The sequence below is a fragment of the Puma concolor genome, chromosome B1 (assembly GCF_028749965.1).
Source record: "Puma concolor isolate L17-30 chromosome B1, mPumCon1.1.hap2, whole genome shotgun sequence".
Classification (NCBI taxonomy): domain Eukaryota; kingdom Metazoa; phylum Chordata; class Mammalia; order Carnivora; family Felidae; genus Puma; species Puma concolor.
The window spans coordinates 44,293,494-44,310,655 of record NC_141670.1 but is presented as its reverse complement, the minus strand read 5'-3'; the positions used below and the strand labels follow the sequence as shown (position 1 = coordinate 44,310,655).

At 45.2% G+C, this 17,162-nt stretch overlaps 1 protein-coding gene across 3 annotated transcripts in view; it reads left to right on the top strand.

Annotated features, from left to right (window-relative positions):
- Window positions 1–17,162, top strand: part of PLEKHA2 (pleckstrin homology domain containing A2) — a 74,089-nt gene that overhangs the window by 19,363 nt on the left and 37,564 nt on the right. For all 3 annotated transcript variants that reach the window (XM_086703662.1, XM_086703660.1, XM_086703661.1), the window contains one exon: window positions 8,813–8,976. In XM_086703662.1, the coding sequence (XP_086559788.1) occupies window positions 8,836–8,976 (141 nt within the window). In that variant the 5' untranslated portion in view covers window positions 8,813–8,835. The remainder of the gene's footprint in view (window positions 1–8,812; window positions 8,977–17,162) is intronic.

Sequence of the window (17,162 nt, the reverse complement as noted above, 5' to 3'; positions counted from 1 at the left end):
AGGGAGACACAGAATCGGAAACAGGCTCCAGGCTCTGAGCCATCAGCCCAGAGCCCGACGCGGGGCTCGAACTCACGGACCGCGAGATCGTGACCTGGCTGAAGTCGGACGCCCAACCGACTGCGCCACCCAGGCGCCCCAGCATGCCCTTTTTAATGGTCACCTTCGTGCAAGAGTTTGGTCAAATGCACTCAAATGTAAAAGAGTTTAGTCAAATGTACTGGTTGTTGTCACCTGCACATCCTCTTAGCCACACCCAGTCCCTCCTCCTCCCCACCTTCTCTTTAGATGGGCTGAGGCCATTTACAGTTTCCCCTGGCACTTTGCAAAAAGGCTAGTAGACAGAAGTAATGATGTTGCCTTTTCATTTTTCTACTGCCTTTGTTTTAGCGGGTCAAGTTTTAAATGAAGATTTCAGCTCCCGATTCCTGTTAGGAAACCCTGCAGTGAAAACGGAAATAATTGTGTCTTCTAAGTGGGTGGGGGAGGGGACTGCCACACTTCTGAAAGTTGGAGATCTCCGTTTTTATTGGCTAACTTATAAACCAGGTGTGGCTGCTCACCTACCTATGCCTGAGATCTCTGGTGGAGCCTTGGGCCACGGGAAGGCCTTCGTTTCCTCCTGGCTGCAACGGCCACATTTTCTCTGACCGTAGATGAAGTTGCTGTTAAAAAACGTCATGACTGTTTAAAATGTTTTTGTTGCTTTTGGCATCTTGATTGCGGTGTATCAATGTTCAGTTTCTCCAGCCTTTTCCCTGAAAATTTCCCCCTTAAAAATTCCTTCTTGAGTGTCTTTGGCTCTCCCCTTAAAGTTATAGGGTCCAGGAGGGTTTGGGCTATCTGTGTCATGTGGGCACGTTTTCTTACCCCTCTGTTGCTGTGGATGTTTGCTTTTTTCACTTCGCACTTCTGTTGGGAACATGCTCTCAGTACATTCCCTTCTCTCTCACATGACTCTCCTGCCTTCAGACTATTTGGAATTTGTTCTTAGGATGCATTCAAAATGCAGTGATAGTTAACAAGAGGAGATAGATGCTCCCACACTTCCTAAGTTATAATTTTTGGTCCATTCCCAAGGATGAAACAGCCCTGCTTGTGTCTTGCTGTTATCGTGGTTTTTACCCTGCCCTTGGCATTGGTGAAGCTGCACAGGACACACTTACCTGTGCTGCAGATTTAAACATAGGTGAGCTCTGTACTGATGGCCCATGCGCGTTCTAGCGATAGTGGAGTGACTGCTCATAACCTCCTCACTCTGGTTCCTGTCTGCTGTATTACAGTCCCCTGAGACCTCTGATGTCATTTCCCGATAAACTTTTCTCCTGTCGAGTTTAGCAATTGCCTGTTGGTATCCCTCTCACTCACCGGGACGCTGCTATCTCCACCTTCCAACCTAGCAGGGTAATCAGACAAGAGATGTTCTACTGCATATGCCCCACCACATGTTGAGAAACACCATCCTGACTTTCTCGGGAGCAAAATCCCTGAAATTTCCCTGTGCTGCCAACGCATAGTGATGTGAAAAAAAATCTCCAAATTTGTAAAATAAAGTGATGTTTTTTTTTTCATATTTGAACTGTCAGAGGTCGTTTCATAATGGGGACGATACTATTTGAGGTTTTTATCTCTATTATCACTTTCTGTCCCTTTTATCTGCTTCGAAAGTGTCAGGATGGTCAAGCAGATGAATCTCCCTTACTTCACTCCGTTTTTTCCTGTATCTCCAAACTGCACTAGCGATCTTAAAAATAAGACATCCAGTAGAGCAAATTACAGCTTTAATGATGTGATAGCTCTATAGCTTTTTTTAAAGTTTTTTTTTAATTAATCTATTTATTTGAGAGAGAGATTGGGGAAGGGGCAGAGAGAGTGGGAGAGAGAATCTCAAGCAGGTTCACTGCTGATAGTGTGGACCTTGGTGTGTGGGGCTCAGTCTCACCAACCTGAGTTGAAATCAAGAGTCAGATGCTTAACTGACTAAGCCACCCAGGCACCCCTATAGCTTTTCTTTTAAACATAAATCTATTTATCCATCTCTTCATTCATCTATTTAGCCATTTATTTAAAAAATGTCAGCCCTGTCTTCTAAGTTTCAAGAAGGAAAATTCCACTAGGGGTCTTTGTCAGGGTTCCTTCTTCATTTTCCCAGAGCACTGGGCATGGTGTGGCTTAGGTGCTATAGCAGTAGAAGAATATAGTTACTCATGTGGGTGTGAATACTGAGTTGGCCTTAAGGACAGGGGCTTCTCTTATGGAGACCAGAGAGTAAGGAACCAAACCTGCAGGGGAAAGATGAGCCTCTCTAAGAGGATGTTGCAATAGTAGGTAAGAAACCCAAACCCAGCTAGTTTGGAGAGTGCCAAAGCCCTCTGGGTAGGTACCTGGCTCTTGGGCAATTGTGATGCATTGTGCTTTATGAGATTTAATACTTTGGGGCACCTGGATGGCTTGGTTGGTGTGACTGTTGATCTCAGAGTCATGAGTTTAAGCCCCATGTTGGGTGTAGAGCTTACTTTAAAAAAAAAAAAAAAAAAAAAAAGACTTTGAAACACCAAAAGGTCCCAGGAAAGCTATAATTGAGGCAAGGTTTTGTTTGTTTGTGGAATCTGGAGACTTGACAAATTTATTCTCAGCTTCAAAATTTATACACTCGGGTCAGGGTGTGTGTGCAGTTAAATAGCTTTCCCACCTGCTGAATAAAGGGGAGCACACATTCCCAGTAGAATATTTGGAAGATTTGGAAAATACACAGAAGTAAATAAAATTCACCCATAACCCATAGATAAGAACTGCCAATATTTTGATGTCTATATGTCAGTCTTTTTCTATCCAAATATAGAAATACAAAAATAATATTTAGGGGATCGAGATCATATTCTTTTTTTCCCCCAAGTTTATTTATTTAGTTTGAGAGAGACAGAGAGAGTGTGAGCAGGGGAGGTGCAGAGAGAGAGGGAGAATCTCAAGCAGGCTGTGTCCTGACAGCGTGGGACTCAAACTCATGAAACTCATGAAACTCAAACCCGAGATGATATTCTAAGTCATATTATATATTTAAAAAATTTATGGTATAATGAGTTTCTCCCTGATTTATTTAAAATTCTTTGGAAGCATAGTTTTTTTTAATGATTCTGTAACATTTCCTTATGTGAATGTCCCCTAATTTAATTATCCCCTAATCATTGGGACATTCAGGGCATTTTCAACTTGTTGTTATTAGAAATTCTATTACAGCTGTCATTTTAAATATTTTAATCTTTTTTAATGTTTATTTTTTTTATTTAAAAAATTTAAAAAAATGTTTATTTTTGAGAGACAGAGTGAGTGGGGTGGGGGGTGCAGAGAGAGAGGGAAACACAGAATCCAAAGCAGCCTCCAGGCTCTGAGCTGTCAGCACAGAACCCAACAAGGGGCTCGAACTCATGAACCATGAGATCATGACCTGAGCCAAAGCCAGACACTTAACTGACTGAGCCACCAGGTGCCCCCAAATTTTAATCTTTATTTGCATCTTTATTTATTTGGATCCAATCCTAGAAGTAGAATCACTGGGTCAAAGGGTCTGAACATATTTAGCTCTTTTGTTATATATTGCCAAATGGCCTTCCACAAAAGTTCATGCTCTTGTCCTGGGTGTGTAAGAGCCCTAAGAAATCTTTTCAAGTAGATGACGTTTGTTTCCAGCAGCAATCTTCTCTTTACATTCTTAACCCGCTAGTGCTTCTGTCTTCCATTGGTGTGTGTTCTTTTTCCTTGGGGTGTTGGTCACAGCTGTCTCTTATTTTAATCAGCCTGATAAAGATGTCAGTTGCCTCAATTCGTAGGGGACAGTTTTATTCTTGGATTAAACATTCTCCAGTAATGGAAAGTAAGACATTGAAATGGTCAGTCAAGGAGATATTTTAGACAGATATCTCCCAGTGCCCTTCACCTCATCTAAAGGTAGAAGGCACTTGAATCTTCTAATGAGCTTCATTTGGTCAACTGCAAATGTTGGCCAGCAATCTTGATTTAATTGACATTAACCCATTTTCTGTTGCTGATCAATGGGTAACTCCACTTTTTGCTCAGTCTCACTTTTACCACAAATTAAATATTTAACATATTTTCAACTGCAGTGCATACTTAGAAACTTGTATACTGAAGAAATCTGGATCATATAAAATTTTCCTCTTTTTTTTTTTTTTTCAACGTTTATTTATTTTTGGGACAGAGAGAGACAGAGCATGAACGAGGGAGGGGCAGAGAGAGAGGGAGACACAGAATCGGAAACAGGCTCCAGGCTCTGAGCCATCAGCCCAGAGCCCGACGCGGGGCTCGAACTCACAGACCGCGAGATCGTGATCTGGCTGAAGTCGGACGCTTAACCGACTGCGCCACCCAGGCGCCCCAATTTCCTCTTTTTTTAAAAAACATTTATTTACTTTGGGTGGGGGAAGGCCAGAGAGAGAGGTAGAGTGAGAATCCCAAGCAGGCTCTGCACTGTCAGCGCTGAGCCTGATGCAGGGCTTGAACTCATGAACTGTGAGACCATGACCTGAGACAAAATCAAGAGTCTGATGCTTAACCGACTGAGCCACCCAGGCATCCCAGCCTCTTTTCTATTTTACTTTTCATTAAAACGCATTATTCAGTTATTTGGATTATGGGAGGGCATGTTTTGACTTGGTTTGATTGTGTGTGTGTGTGTGTGTGTGTGTGTGTGTGTGAGAGAGACAGAGAGAACACACTATTGTATGTACACATAATTTTGATTTGCATTTAACAAAGTCTAGGAAGGAAGATGAAGCAGGAAGCAAACGTGAAAAAAATGTTCAGCCTCACTAGGCATCATTATATATTTAAAACTAGCAACAGTTTAAAATGAGAACATCCAATGTATATACAATTCTAGAGATGGTAACGATATTATATACAATTCTAGAGATGGTAACGATATATTGCTGACTGTGATGTAAACAGAAAATATTTTTAGGAAGTAACTTTGTAATAGGTCTCAAGAATTTTAAAAGATCATTACCTATGACCTAGTCGTATTATTGCTTGGAAATTATGTATGCTGTGTCCGTGTAAAAGGAGAAAGAAAGCATGAAAATAAGAATTTTAACATTATTTATATAATGAAAAATTGAGTATAATCTGTCTGATCCTAGAGAAATGGTTAAGTAAATTATGGTAAATGCAGTTCAGTAATGTTATGCAACCATTAAAGGCAATTGTTATAAAGACTATGTAGCAACATGGAACATGTTTATGATATAATTTAAAAATTTTAAAAGGCCAATTATGCGGATAGGGGCATGAAAAAGCTTGCAAAAGTGAAAATGGTTGGCCAGAGTGAATTTTTTTAAATTCCAGCATTGTTATACTCTGAGTTTTGTACCAAAAATTGGAAAATTCTAGGGAGGTTTGACGTGCTTTGGAAAGAGGCTACTGAGTGGAGTGGAATTGAGGTCCCTTCCTCTACAAATATTCTATACTTTTTGTCACCATTGTGTTGTGAAGGCTCAGAAGGTACTAGGTTTCATTATGCTACTAGAGCAAAGGCTTCATTATGCTACTAGGGCTAGTCCGGGGCAGGGGTGTCTGGTGCTGCACCCCAGCAAGAACATTTGGCATGTTGTCCCAGGAGGTGGGGAGAGAGTCATTGTCAGGGTGTGGGGCCCAGGACATGGGTTGGGGGTAACTACTGGGATAAAGCACCCTCTAAAACTACCCCCACCTGTAGGTTTACACCAGAGAATTTGGATTCAAATGAAATTTAAGATAGCAAGTGATTTTAGAGAGTGACAAAATGGGCTAAAACCATATAATTGGAGAAATGTTGTGAGAGAGAACATTACAAAGCTTTGCCTTGGTCTTAGGAGGGGAATTTGGGGTGACTGTGTGTACATGTGCATCAGGGTGTTTTTCTCCCCTCATGAATCAATTAGTAGCACTTCCGTTTCTCCCCTCAGTGCCCACTTGTTGGGGCTGCGCTTGGGGTGGCTGAGATCACTCTACTGTGGGGGGGGGGGGCTTTCCAGGAAAAAGAGGAGGAGCCAAGGGGACTTGCAAGATGGTGGTGGCAGGTTGAAGAGTAGGGAGAGGGGACTGGGGGTTTGGGAGCTGCAGACTCCCTGTACCAAACCTTAGCCGCTGTTCTGACAAAGGATTCACAAATGGGGTCAGAATGAACTGACAGAGGACTGGGGGTTAGGACCTCAGGTTTGTGTCTGGTGCGCCATCTTGTGAGTGCGTTGTCTCTGTGTGGGTCGGCTAGTCATAACATCGTTTACACATGATGCTTGCTTCTCCTGCAGCCCATCCTTTCTCCTCACCACCCACACTCTCGATGAGCTCCATGACTCAGCTGCTTCCCAGGACATCTGAGCAGCTTTTTTTTCTGGCGATAAAACCATAGCCAGGAGACATAACCAGAATTCTTTTTGTTATCCTTCTTTTGGCACATGAGGATCCTCTCCCACTCATGGATCATGTCAATGGGAAGCCCCTCAACAAAAGTAGACTGTTGGAGGATTGTAGAAAGAGTGCCTTCCCTAGCCTGTGACCTGAGAAAAAGACTGGTACTGATGAATCCTGTAGGCTGAAAAGGGAACATTTGAAAGCCAGCATGAAGTTGGATGCTGTGCTTACCAACTGGGGCTAGAGACAGTCGGCTTGGTTATCCCACTGCAGTTTATAAGCTTTCTCTTAGAGCTGTTCCAGGAGTGGCAATAGTCCTGACACCACCCCCCCCCCCCCCCCGGAAATTCTATCTCTGTGACTAGGCTGCCACCAAGGGAATTTACCGAGTTTTCCTGGGGGTTGGGTGAGCTCCCTCAGGGAGCTGTGCATGGGACTATGCATGGGATGCCTGGGTCATCCTAGCCTTTCTGCGTGGGACTCCGATTTTCCCGATTCTCTGGGCGGTGGGGAACTGCATCCTGTCTCAGGGGTGTGCTCCTTCCCAACCAACACCGCCTCCCGTCTTTAACTCAGCGTTTGCTAGAAGACTTGAAATTCCTCCTATGGTGCTTGTTCCTGACTCTTGGCTCAAGCCCATCACTTCCCCTTTCCTGACCTCACGCTCGCCCCACTGTGAAACGGGAGCCGGGGTGGATGCTCAGCTCAGGAAAGCGCCGGGAAGCAGGGGTCTGGCTGCAGGCACCTGTGACAGACGTGATGCTGTTTCCACTTCCTCCACTTCTGCTGTACTTCCTTCTCCTCCACCATCTTTTAAAACCCCGTCTTTCCACTTTTTATCTTCTCACCTTCCCTTTTACTTCTTCTTTTCTTCCCTTTTAGCTGTGCTGCTTCATCTTTGTCTTGTTTCTCTGCCTGCTGTACTCTTTTGTCCCCATCAAGTGGCCGTTGGGTCCCCTGTCATCTGTCCCCATTGGGAATTTGGGCTGATCTTAACCCGCAATCAAGGATTTACTGTTCATTGGTGTCCTTGTGTGTGTCGGGGGAGGGGGGAGGCCCTTTCTTCTTGGGGCAGCCTCTCCACACTGCAGGGCCCCCTGTGGGGGTGGGAAGGAGAGCAGACCACACTGCCAGTAGCTACCCTTCGAATGAGCCTGATCTTGTGGGAATTTGGGACTGGCCTACCCTGGGCCTGCGCCACTATGGGTGCAGCATCTTGGTGGCTTACTTGCTGATCCAGTGTTGTGGTGCAGGCATGGCTGTAAGCCAGCCAGCTCACCACTTTGCTTAGGGCCCTGGTGGGCTTGGGTCATAGTGAGGTTTGCTTGTCAGAGCCAAGCAGGACCCAGTGGTGGGTGGTGTTTGTTCTTGAAAGTCAGAATGTCACATGGCGTTTTCTGGCTCTTGTGTTCCACCTGTGCATCCGGGTTGGGCGTAGCTGCTTGTTGGAAGGCGCTCATCCTCTTTGGGGAGGAGAAGAGAGCTCCTGCCCTTTTGTCTGGTTCTTTGGAGAGTCAGAAGGAAATCATGAGGAGAAGGGAGTCCGGCTTGAAGGCAAAGCTTATCTCCCATCATCAGAGGCCTTGTTGGAATCTGTGACCGTGCTCATTGGTTGGAGCCTTCTTCTGATTCCTCATTCTTTCAGTCATAAGTGGCCTTTGGGGAACAGCAGAGTGAAGTAAGTGAAGCTAGGGCTGAGGGATGTGGCCCTGCCACAAGGCCCCATGAGCCCCTCAGATTTAATTCCTTAGTACCTTCCTGGAGCTGGAGGGTTTGCTCTTTGTGGCTGCATTCCTGGCAAAGTTTTATGCAGGTATTTGAATTGGAGCTTAAATCCTTTCTGAGTTTCATTGTGGATAAAATTCGGTTATAACCTACTTTACAAGGCCTTTGTAAAGGGTCATCATAATGCCTAGTGTTCGTAAAATGCTTGATGTGCATGGGGCACTTAATTCTCACCAAAATCTTATGAGGTGTAGGTACCACTATTATCCCCATTTTACAGGTGCAGAAACTGAGGTGCAGAAAGATTAAATAGTTTGTAGTCACACAATTCATGAGTAGCTAAAACTGGAATTTGAACCCAGGCCCCTGACCCGAAGTCTAGGCTTATATCCTCTTTTTATGTGTAAAGTTGCATAAGACTCTGCTCGGCACACAGTGGGCCCTCAGGACACTTAGTTGAGTACATGTTAATGAATTTTGATGGCTGCTTATGGAACAGAATTGATGGAGGTTTCCAGGGTCTGGTTGGGGTGGAACATTTGCTCTGGGGAAAGGGGCTGATATGTAGAAGCCTACCTTCTTACAGAGGTGAGTCAAGCCAGAGTGAAGGTCCTCCAGGTCCTGAGGCAGGGCACCCTTCACCCTCCTCATCAGCACCTCCCTTCTTCCTGCCATGCAGGGTGATGTGAGCAGAGCCCAGGAATGCCTTATGTGGATCGACAGAACCGAATCTGTGGGTTTCTGGACATCGAGGAGAATGAGAACAGCGGCAAGTTTCTGCGGAGGTACTTTATTCTGGACACCCAGGCCAACTGCCTTCTCTGGTATATGGACAACCCCCAGGTGAGAGGCTGCATGGGAAGGTGGCTGGCTGCCTGTCACTGCTTGGGAGGAATATGCATGGGATTAGGTCCAAGCACTTCATCTCTTGTGGGCAGCATCGCACTGGTGGTCAGTAAGGAGTGAAACTCCCCACAACACACACACACACACACACACACACAGCCATCCCAGATACTAGTTTGAGGAAAAAGAAGCTCATTTGTCCTGATCCTGGGGATCTGGTATCTTTTCTTACGCTCAGGAATTTAAAACTTCAGAAGTTCAGCAGAGGCCGGCCCGGCTTGTTCCAGGCTCCAAGGCATGGCTTGCTTTCTTTCACTTCCCTTGTTGTGACTGTGGCCTCATGGCCACTCCTGCTCTTCCAGTCTGGGGCCCCTCCCTGGCAGGGAGTGTGGCCTGGTTCCCTGAGCTCAACAAACGTTGGACTTCTTTGGTCTCTTGCATCAGGGAGTTGTAGAATCCTAGGTGGGAGGTGACCTTGGTGGTCACCTAGTTTTGCTTCTTTTTTTTTTTTTTTCAACGTTTATTTATTTTTGGGACAGAGAGAGACAGAACATGAATGGGGGAGGGGCAGAGAGAGAGGGAGACACAGAATCGGAAATAGGCTCCAGGCTCTGAGCCATCAGCCCAGAGCCCGACGCGGGGCTCGAACTCACGGACCGCGAGATCGTGACCTGGCTGAAGTCGGACGCTTAACCGACTGCGCCACCCAGGCGCCCCACCTAGTTTTGCTTCTTGATGGTAACAGATGAGAAACTGAGTCTCAGACATTGGAATTGACTTCATCGAGGACATGGCCAGACTTAGGTGACCTGCCTAGCATTTTGTGGCAGTGAGACACAAAGATAGTGTCCCCTACTTTTAATTGCTGGGCTTGGGAGCCCCTGGTGTTGTCACTGGTATGAGAAAAAGTCTCAAGTCTTTTTATTTCTGGTGCTATGAGTGCTGTTGGGTCTTTCCTTCCCATTGCCCTGGAGCAATGGAAATTTGGTGGAATGAGTCCCCAAAGATTGGCATGGCCCCTAAATGTCAAGTTCATGGGTCACAGCCATGTTGTGGCAGGGAGGAGTGTGGGGCTGAGATCTGGCTCTGGTTCAGAGACTTGGGAAGGGGAAAGTCTGAATGTTAGGGGATGGATATGTGCTTTAAGATGTGCAGTGGAAAAAGATTACTGTGAATCTCTAGGTTATTATCCAGGGACTAACCCTCTAGAGGCCTTTGGCATTTGCCCTCTGGGTTTGATGGCGAGAGAACATGCTATAGATACAGAAAACATACTCTGGTTAGCTGCTGCTAGTCACCTCCTCCAGAAAAAACTTAACCCCTAAATAGAACTATGCCCCGTGTGTCACCTCTCATTCCTGATAACCTTCTGTTGATCACTTTCATTGAAAATGCTGAGTGTGCAGAATGAACCCTATGAACACTTACATCCTTGAGTTAGCCTGGAATGCTTGCCTCTTACAGTGTTTTTGTGTTAGGTTTGCCTTCTGGCCCTACTCTACCATTTTCCTTGCCTTTGTTCTGTACAGGTGCCCCTAGCTGGGTCAACAGAGCCACTGCAAAAGGAAGTGGCATTGTTGGAGGAGCTTGGGATCAAATCTTTGTTGCTGGTTGACTTGGCCCCTGGCATGCCAGGGGTGAGCTAAGGGTGACTCATGGTCTCTGGGTCTTATCATTCCCTTTCTCTTTTTCTCCCTCTGTGTACCTTCTCTGACTCACCTATCATATTAGCTAAGGTAATTCAAAAGTATTTTTATCCTGACCTACCTGCTTACAGCCATGCTTCCTGCTAAGACTGTTCTTAATGCAGATTCATTTGCTTGGGGAATCCTGACTTAACTGTTGCCAGCTACCGCCCCTGAGAGCTGGATCCTCCTTCATATCCTGGACCACAGACTGAGAGCCTTGCTGTCAGTGACAGATCACTCAGGGCCACATTGTTACCATCTCAGATTTCAAATGTTGCCAGTTGTCGGGATTTCCCTTGCTCTGTCCTGCCCACTGATTTTACTGTTCCTTGGTTCCAGAACCCACACTAACCTTGAATGCTCTGCCCTGGGCCGCCTTACTAGGACCTCTGGGGTCAGCCCTCGTCTGCCAAGGGCAGCCTCTTGCACTTCCCTGCTGACTGAGCTCTCAGCTGCACTTTGTGCTAGAGCCTTCTTTGAGTTTGAGTTACCAAATAGAACTTGTGGTCACTGCTGGGGAGTCTTTACAGTTTCCCTGGAAGCAGAGATTTCAGCTGGCCTGGCATCTGCCTAAAAAAGCAGAGTCTTGCTGTTGACATAGTTCAGAACAATAGTTTAGAACATTTTCCTCCTTCAGCTGTTGACTTAGCTCATCATTGTGTTAATGGCCAAATAGCCATTCTAGATTTGAGAGTGGATATTTTTATAAGTTGTAAAATAGTATTAGTGAACATTTATTACTGTGTGGCAAGAACTGTTCTAAAGACTTCGTGGGGTTTTCATTTTATTCTGACAAGTCTAATTGATAGGTATTATTGTCCTTACTGTAAAGGTGAGGTGGGTGAGGCAGAGAGGGGAAGAATTTGCCCATGGCTACATAGTGAAGAGTTTCAGAGCCAAGATTCCAGCCCTGGCAGTCTGACTCCAGTTCTTCTGCCTTTATTGCTGATAATGAGACCATCATCGTAATGTTGCTTAGGAGGAAGGAAAGCTTTAGAGGCAGTCTCTGATGAAGAAAGAGAAGCCAGAGGACGCTCAGGGCTGGGAGGTCCTCTAGGGTAGGGAGCTCATCTGGCTTAGGTTTTGATCCATAGTGTCCAGCATTCAATAAAGGTGTGTGCTCAATGAATGGATGAACAGACCAAAGAGGGCCAAGTGAAGAGTCTGTCCAAAGGGAGGCCTTTGTGAAATGCAGAGTGCCCAACACTGCTCTCCTGGGGTTGGGCTTCCCTTGGGCCTAAACTGAGTGGAAACTCTGCAGAGGCGGACAAAGCAGAGTGCTGGAAGTCAGGAGGAGGGTGGATTGGAGATGATCCCCAGGAGCAAACAGAGGGGGTGGGTGGAGGGGGTGCTCTGCCCCTGAGGAGAGAGACATGGAACTGTGTTCGGTCACTCACTATCTTATTTTTATAGGGCAGAAGAGACGCCTGATATGGTATCTTAGTTAATAGGCACTAATAAGCAGGGGATTCTTTCAACCCATGTCTCTGATCTTTGCCTGTTGAAGCCACTTGGTAGTTGGTGGTTATGGAGCCTGTTTTTCCTACTGCTGCTGCTACTATTACTGTTACCTGCTGCTTATGCTTACTGAGTGTGAAATGTTTTACATACATTATCTCATTACGTCCTCCTAATAATCCTGGGACTCAGGGACCGTTATCACTCTGGACGAGGAGCAGGAAGTTTGGCAACTTTGTTCAGAGTCACACAGGTGTTAAAATGTAGAGCTGGAGTTGGAGCCAGGTATAGACGCTCCAGTGCCTGCTTTCTTCACCTGCATCCGCTTCCTCCCACTGATGTCTGTGCTCAGCCCTGTGCAAGGTCCTGGAGACGCGGTGGGAGCTGAATTCAGTGAAGTCTTTGCCACCGGGAAGCTTCAGGTTAAGCTGGAGAGATGAAAACATCACACACAACTGTGGCGCTAAAAATCTCAGCGCAGCTTTATAACAAGATGGCACAGTGTTAAGTTGAATGGCCCAGATGCCAGTAGGTTGGCTGAAGGGGAAGGGGGTGCAGTTTTCTGGTGTGTCTGCCCATCCAGGGAAGGTGTAGGGCCTCAAGGTGGAGTCTCACATGGAAAGTTCTCAGGTCTGGGAGGCGAGATGAAGGATCAGATTCTGGCTCTGCCACTGAGTGGTTTTGTACATTAGGTGAGGTATCTGTGCTCACTGGGCTGTAGGTACTCCAGATGATCTCTAACATGGCTGTCAGCCCTTCGTTTCCTGAAGGGAGAAGAGTAGAGTGAGCTACTGGAGTTTAGCAACACAACTTAACACAGGTTTGCTAAACACGCCCTGTGCACCATACACCACTGTGGATGCTGAGGCTCCAGCGGTGCATAGACCGCATCTTTTCCTTCATGGAGCTTACACTGTCGGTGAGGAGGTGGACGATTAAAAAAAATGTGGCAGGGAGAGTGGGACCCCCACCTTCGTGGAGGGGGGTGGTGCTAGATCCAGATATGGAAGGATGGGTGAGATGAATTATTACCACAAGTGATTCCCATTTGCAGGGCATTTTATAGGTTTTGAAGTGTTTTCACTTACGCTATTTCATTTGATAGGGTTTTTTTTCAATATTCATTTATTTTTGGGAGAGTGCAAGTGGGGGAGGGAGAAGGGACAAGGGAGGTGAAGCGGGCTGTGCACTGACAGGCTGATAGCAGTGAGCCTCAAACTCAGGAACCGTGAGATCATGACCTGAGCTGAAGTCGGACGCTCAACTGACTGAGCCACCCAGGCACCCCTCTCATTTGATTGTTATGCACTCTATCCTAAGCAGAGCCAAAGGGGAAGAGGAAGGTATTCTATGTGAGGGAAACAGCAGTCATTTGGGGACAGAGGCTGTCCCAAGGAGGAAGGTGACGTCACCTGGTTAGAGTGAGACCCCAAAACCTGGAGTCAGGCACCAAGACAAGGATTTGTGCCAAGCTCTTTCTTAAGGAAATGTTCTTCTGGAAGCCTCTGTCAAGAGAGCTGGGAAGCAGGACAGGGAAGCAGAGGAAACCAGACAAAGGTCTTCCAAGAAGTTGGCAAAGGGTAGGCCTCAGCCTGATGCTGTAGGGGGGCTCGCTGTGGGTTAGGCCTCAGAGTTCTCCGAGAGACATGGGCTTTCGCATGCCACACTGGACAGTCACTGGTTTTGGCTCTACCAGTGTGGGCAAAACAGCTCCAGAGGCCTGAAGGCTGCCCTCGGAAACAGAGCTGCAGGTGCCGGCCATCGTGTGCACAGCAGCCGTGTCTGCTCACGGGATGAATGGCAGGGGTACGCTAGGTGTCAGCATGCATGGGCCCAGTACAGCCCCAGATGTCTGACAGAATTTGGATTCAATGTGGTAAAGTTTTTAATACAGGCAGTGGTGACACCAGACCGATACGGGATGAAACCCATTTGCTAAAAAGCACCCCTATAAATAGAAAGTTTCAATATTTTTGGTTATGGCCACAGATTTGGCTAATGCATTTAAAAATCGATACGCTGATAATATTAAGTACACAAATAATTTTTGAACGGAAACAAACATTGGCTGGATCTCCCTGAAACGTCACCACGATATTATGGAACGAGCGTGTGTATTTTAATTTAATGTGGGTGTCTATCATGAGCGAGGAGAGGAAATACCTTAATTGGGCTGCTCTACTTTATTACAGTGACCTACAGAGTGACTAACTATATTTCAGTTGCACAGCAACGCTTATGTTCCACCCTCGTGATGCCCACTTGCCTAAGTAATTGCAAGACGTAATTATATAGCCCTGAACAAAGGATAAACAGAAGCATGAAAATACTGTTGTACTAGATGGTTGTTCTTGTCAAATGTACTCTGCGAAGTGTATTTTCTCTCTGTTGACAGAAAAATACTCAGATGCTTTTACTTTGCAAAGGCCGTGATATGAATTATGGATCATTATAACCTTCAGAAAGATTGTTATCTCTCCTGGTAACTCTGGGGCTGCAATGGAAGCCCTTTGCTTTTTTTTTTTTTAAAGAACTTTTAATAAGTTCTTTCCATTGAAAGTGGCAAGCAGTTTCACCCGTGTTGACAAAAAAGATGGTTATTTGACTATTTTGGGTTTTTGGATATATTAGTAGAATACAGAACAGTGGTAGGAATATGTAGAACATATAAATGAGCAATAATGTTGTCTCTTTTTTTAATGTTTATTTTTGAGAGAGAGAGAGAGAGAGAGGAAGAATGAGTGGGGTAGGGGCAGAGACAGGTGGGTACAGAGGACCTGAGGTGGGCTCTATGCTGACACAGAGCGCCCAATGCGGGGCTCAAACTCACCAACTGCGGGATCACAATCTGAAGTTAGATGCTTAACTGGCTGAGCCACTTAGGCGCCCCGACAATAGTGTTGTCTTAAAGGCTAGGTGAAAATTGCTACTTTTTAAAATTGTGTTTTCTGTCAGAAACCTCCTTCAGCAAGATTTGGCTAAAATCCAACAATATTTAAAAGATCTTTGCATCACATGCTTTACCCTGTCAAAATGCCAAGAACCGGTAAGGGAACTTAAAAAAAATAGCCAATGCATGCATATGGTACAAAATTCAAAATGTAGGACAGCTCACATATAGTGACAGGTTACTCCCTTCCAGTCCTCTTTGCCAGCCACGTCTTTCCCTAGCCAGAGGCAGCCCACATGACCAGTTTCTTGTGTGTCTATCCAGAGATACTCTCTGTATAAACAAGCATCATGATAATTTTCAGATCTTCAGCAGTTGTTTGAGCCAAGTGTTTTTCATTCATGGGTTTTGTGTTATTGGTATGTGTATTAACTTTCCACGTAGACAAATGATTTAACGGGCTAAGTAGAATTTCTGGCATGCTTTTGTCCATACTGTGTTAGAGTAAGGATGAAGAATTCCTTTGGGGAAAAAAAATTCTAAAAGATTGCAAGCAACAGATCTGTACTTTCACCCAAATGCAAATTCTGTTAAGGGAACATTACTATTTAATTAATGTTTTTAGAATTAAAATTATGCATGGACTTTTGGAGAATGAACATAAAATACTAGAGTATAATCATGTGGTTTTTTTAAAAAACAATCCTCCTCTTCTTTATAACAAGATGGTACTTTGTCTAAATTAAAAAGAAGTGAAAACCAAGAGGCACTTGGGGAAAATTGTGTTAATAGTTAGCCCTACTTGTTATTAAAGTTCAAGCAACTAAAAGAGAGGAAAGCTGAGAGATGTAGGTGAGGTTTTACCCATGTGAAGCCGTGAAGAAACTGTTCTAAGTTTTCTTAAAATTTGTCTTTGGTTATATTGTTGTTAATGTTTTGCTTTTAGATTTCAGTCTTCAATATTTGTTTGAATATATCTATCATATACATCTATGTTTATGTATTTATAAAACTATATACAAAAGAATGGCATTTTATTATTGTTTTTATTCAAAGAATGCCTCTAAGGCAAAGCGGGTAATTGTATATTTGGGAGGGAGCTGCCTATTAGATTTTGCTTCCGAGCCCGTTTTCTTAGTTCACATCAGCTGAGCACAGAACACTTTGAGATATACCTTAATTAGGGAAACACCGATCGTTTATGAGTCTCCTGTCCTCCTCTGTAAAGTAGGGGTAATGATATTAATTATATCTCCCTCTGACATAGTTGCCGTAAAGATTAAATAATTTTTGTGAAAGTGCTTGCATAAACTCTAAAGTGTCACCGAGATGTTACTTGTTCACAGTGAGACATTTTCCTAGGGTTTCCTGGAATGTCAGTGGTGGTGGTGCAAGGTGAATAGGGAGGAAGGGACAGATCCAGAGGCCCTGTGAAGGAAGAAAATGACAGGCTTGGTGACTGACAGAAGGGTGAAGGAGAGCATTCGGAGGTTTAGGACCAGGCTGACTGGGAGAGAATGTGGATGCGGGCAGTGGGGTACGGGGCCAGTTCGAGGCTGGAAGGGAAATGACTCTTGAATTTGAGGCATGTGTGGAGGGGGCTGGCCTTGAGCACAGGGGTGAAGGTGTTGGCTTACTTTTTTTTTTATTTTTAATTTAAAAAAATGTTTTAAAGTTTTTATTTATTTGAGAGAGAGAGAGCAAGCACAGGAGACGTAGAGAGGGTGGGGGGGGGGAGAGTGAATCACAAGCAGGCTCCACACTGTCAGTGCAGAGCCCAATATGGGGCTTGAACCCATTGAAACATGAGATCATGACCTGAGCCGAAATCAAGAGTTGGACCCTCAACCAACTGAACTATCCAGGCACCCTGAAGGGGGTTGGCTTATTGAGTTTAAGGTTTTAGTTTCAGAACCATTTTTGTGGCCAGTAGTTGGAGTCTTGGAATCTGAATGTGTCCAGGGGATTATCTACAGCCCGGGCCTTGGTGCATGTGTTTTGGTCACTATCACCAGGATTTGGGGGAGGGAAATAAAGGGGCTGGGAATGTGGTGGCAGGAGACTTACAAATCATAAAGTCCAGCCACTGGCTGAAGCCGGTGCTGATGTGTGTCAGTGAAAAAGAGGCATCCAGATAATAGAATGCA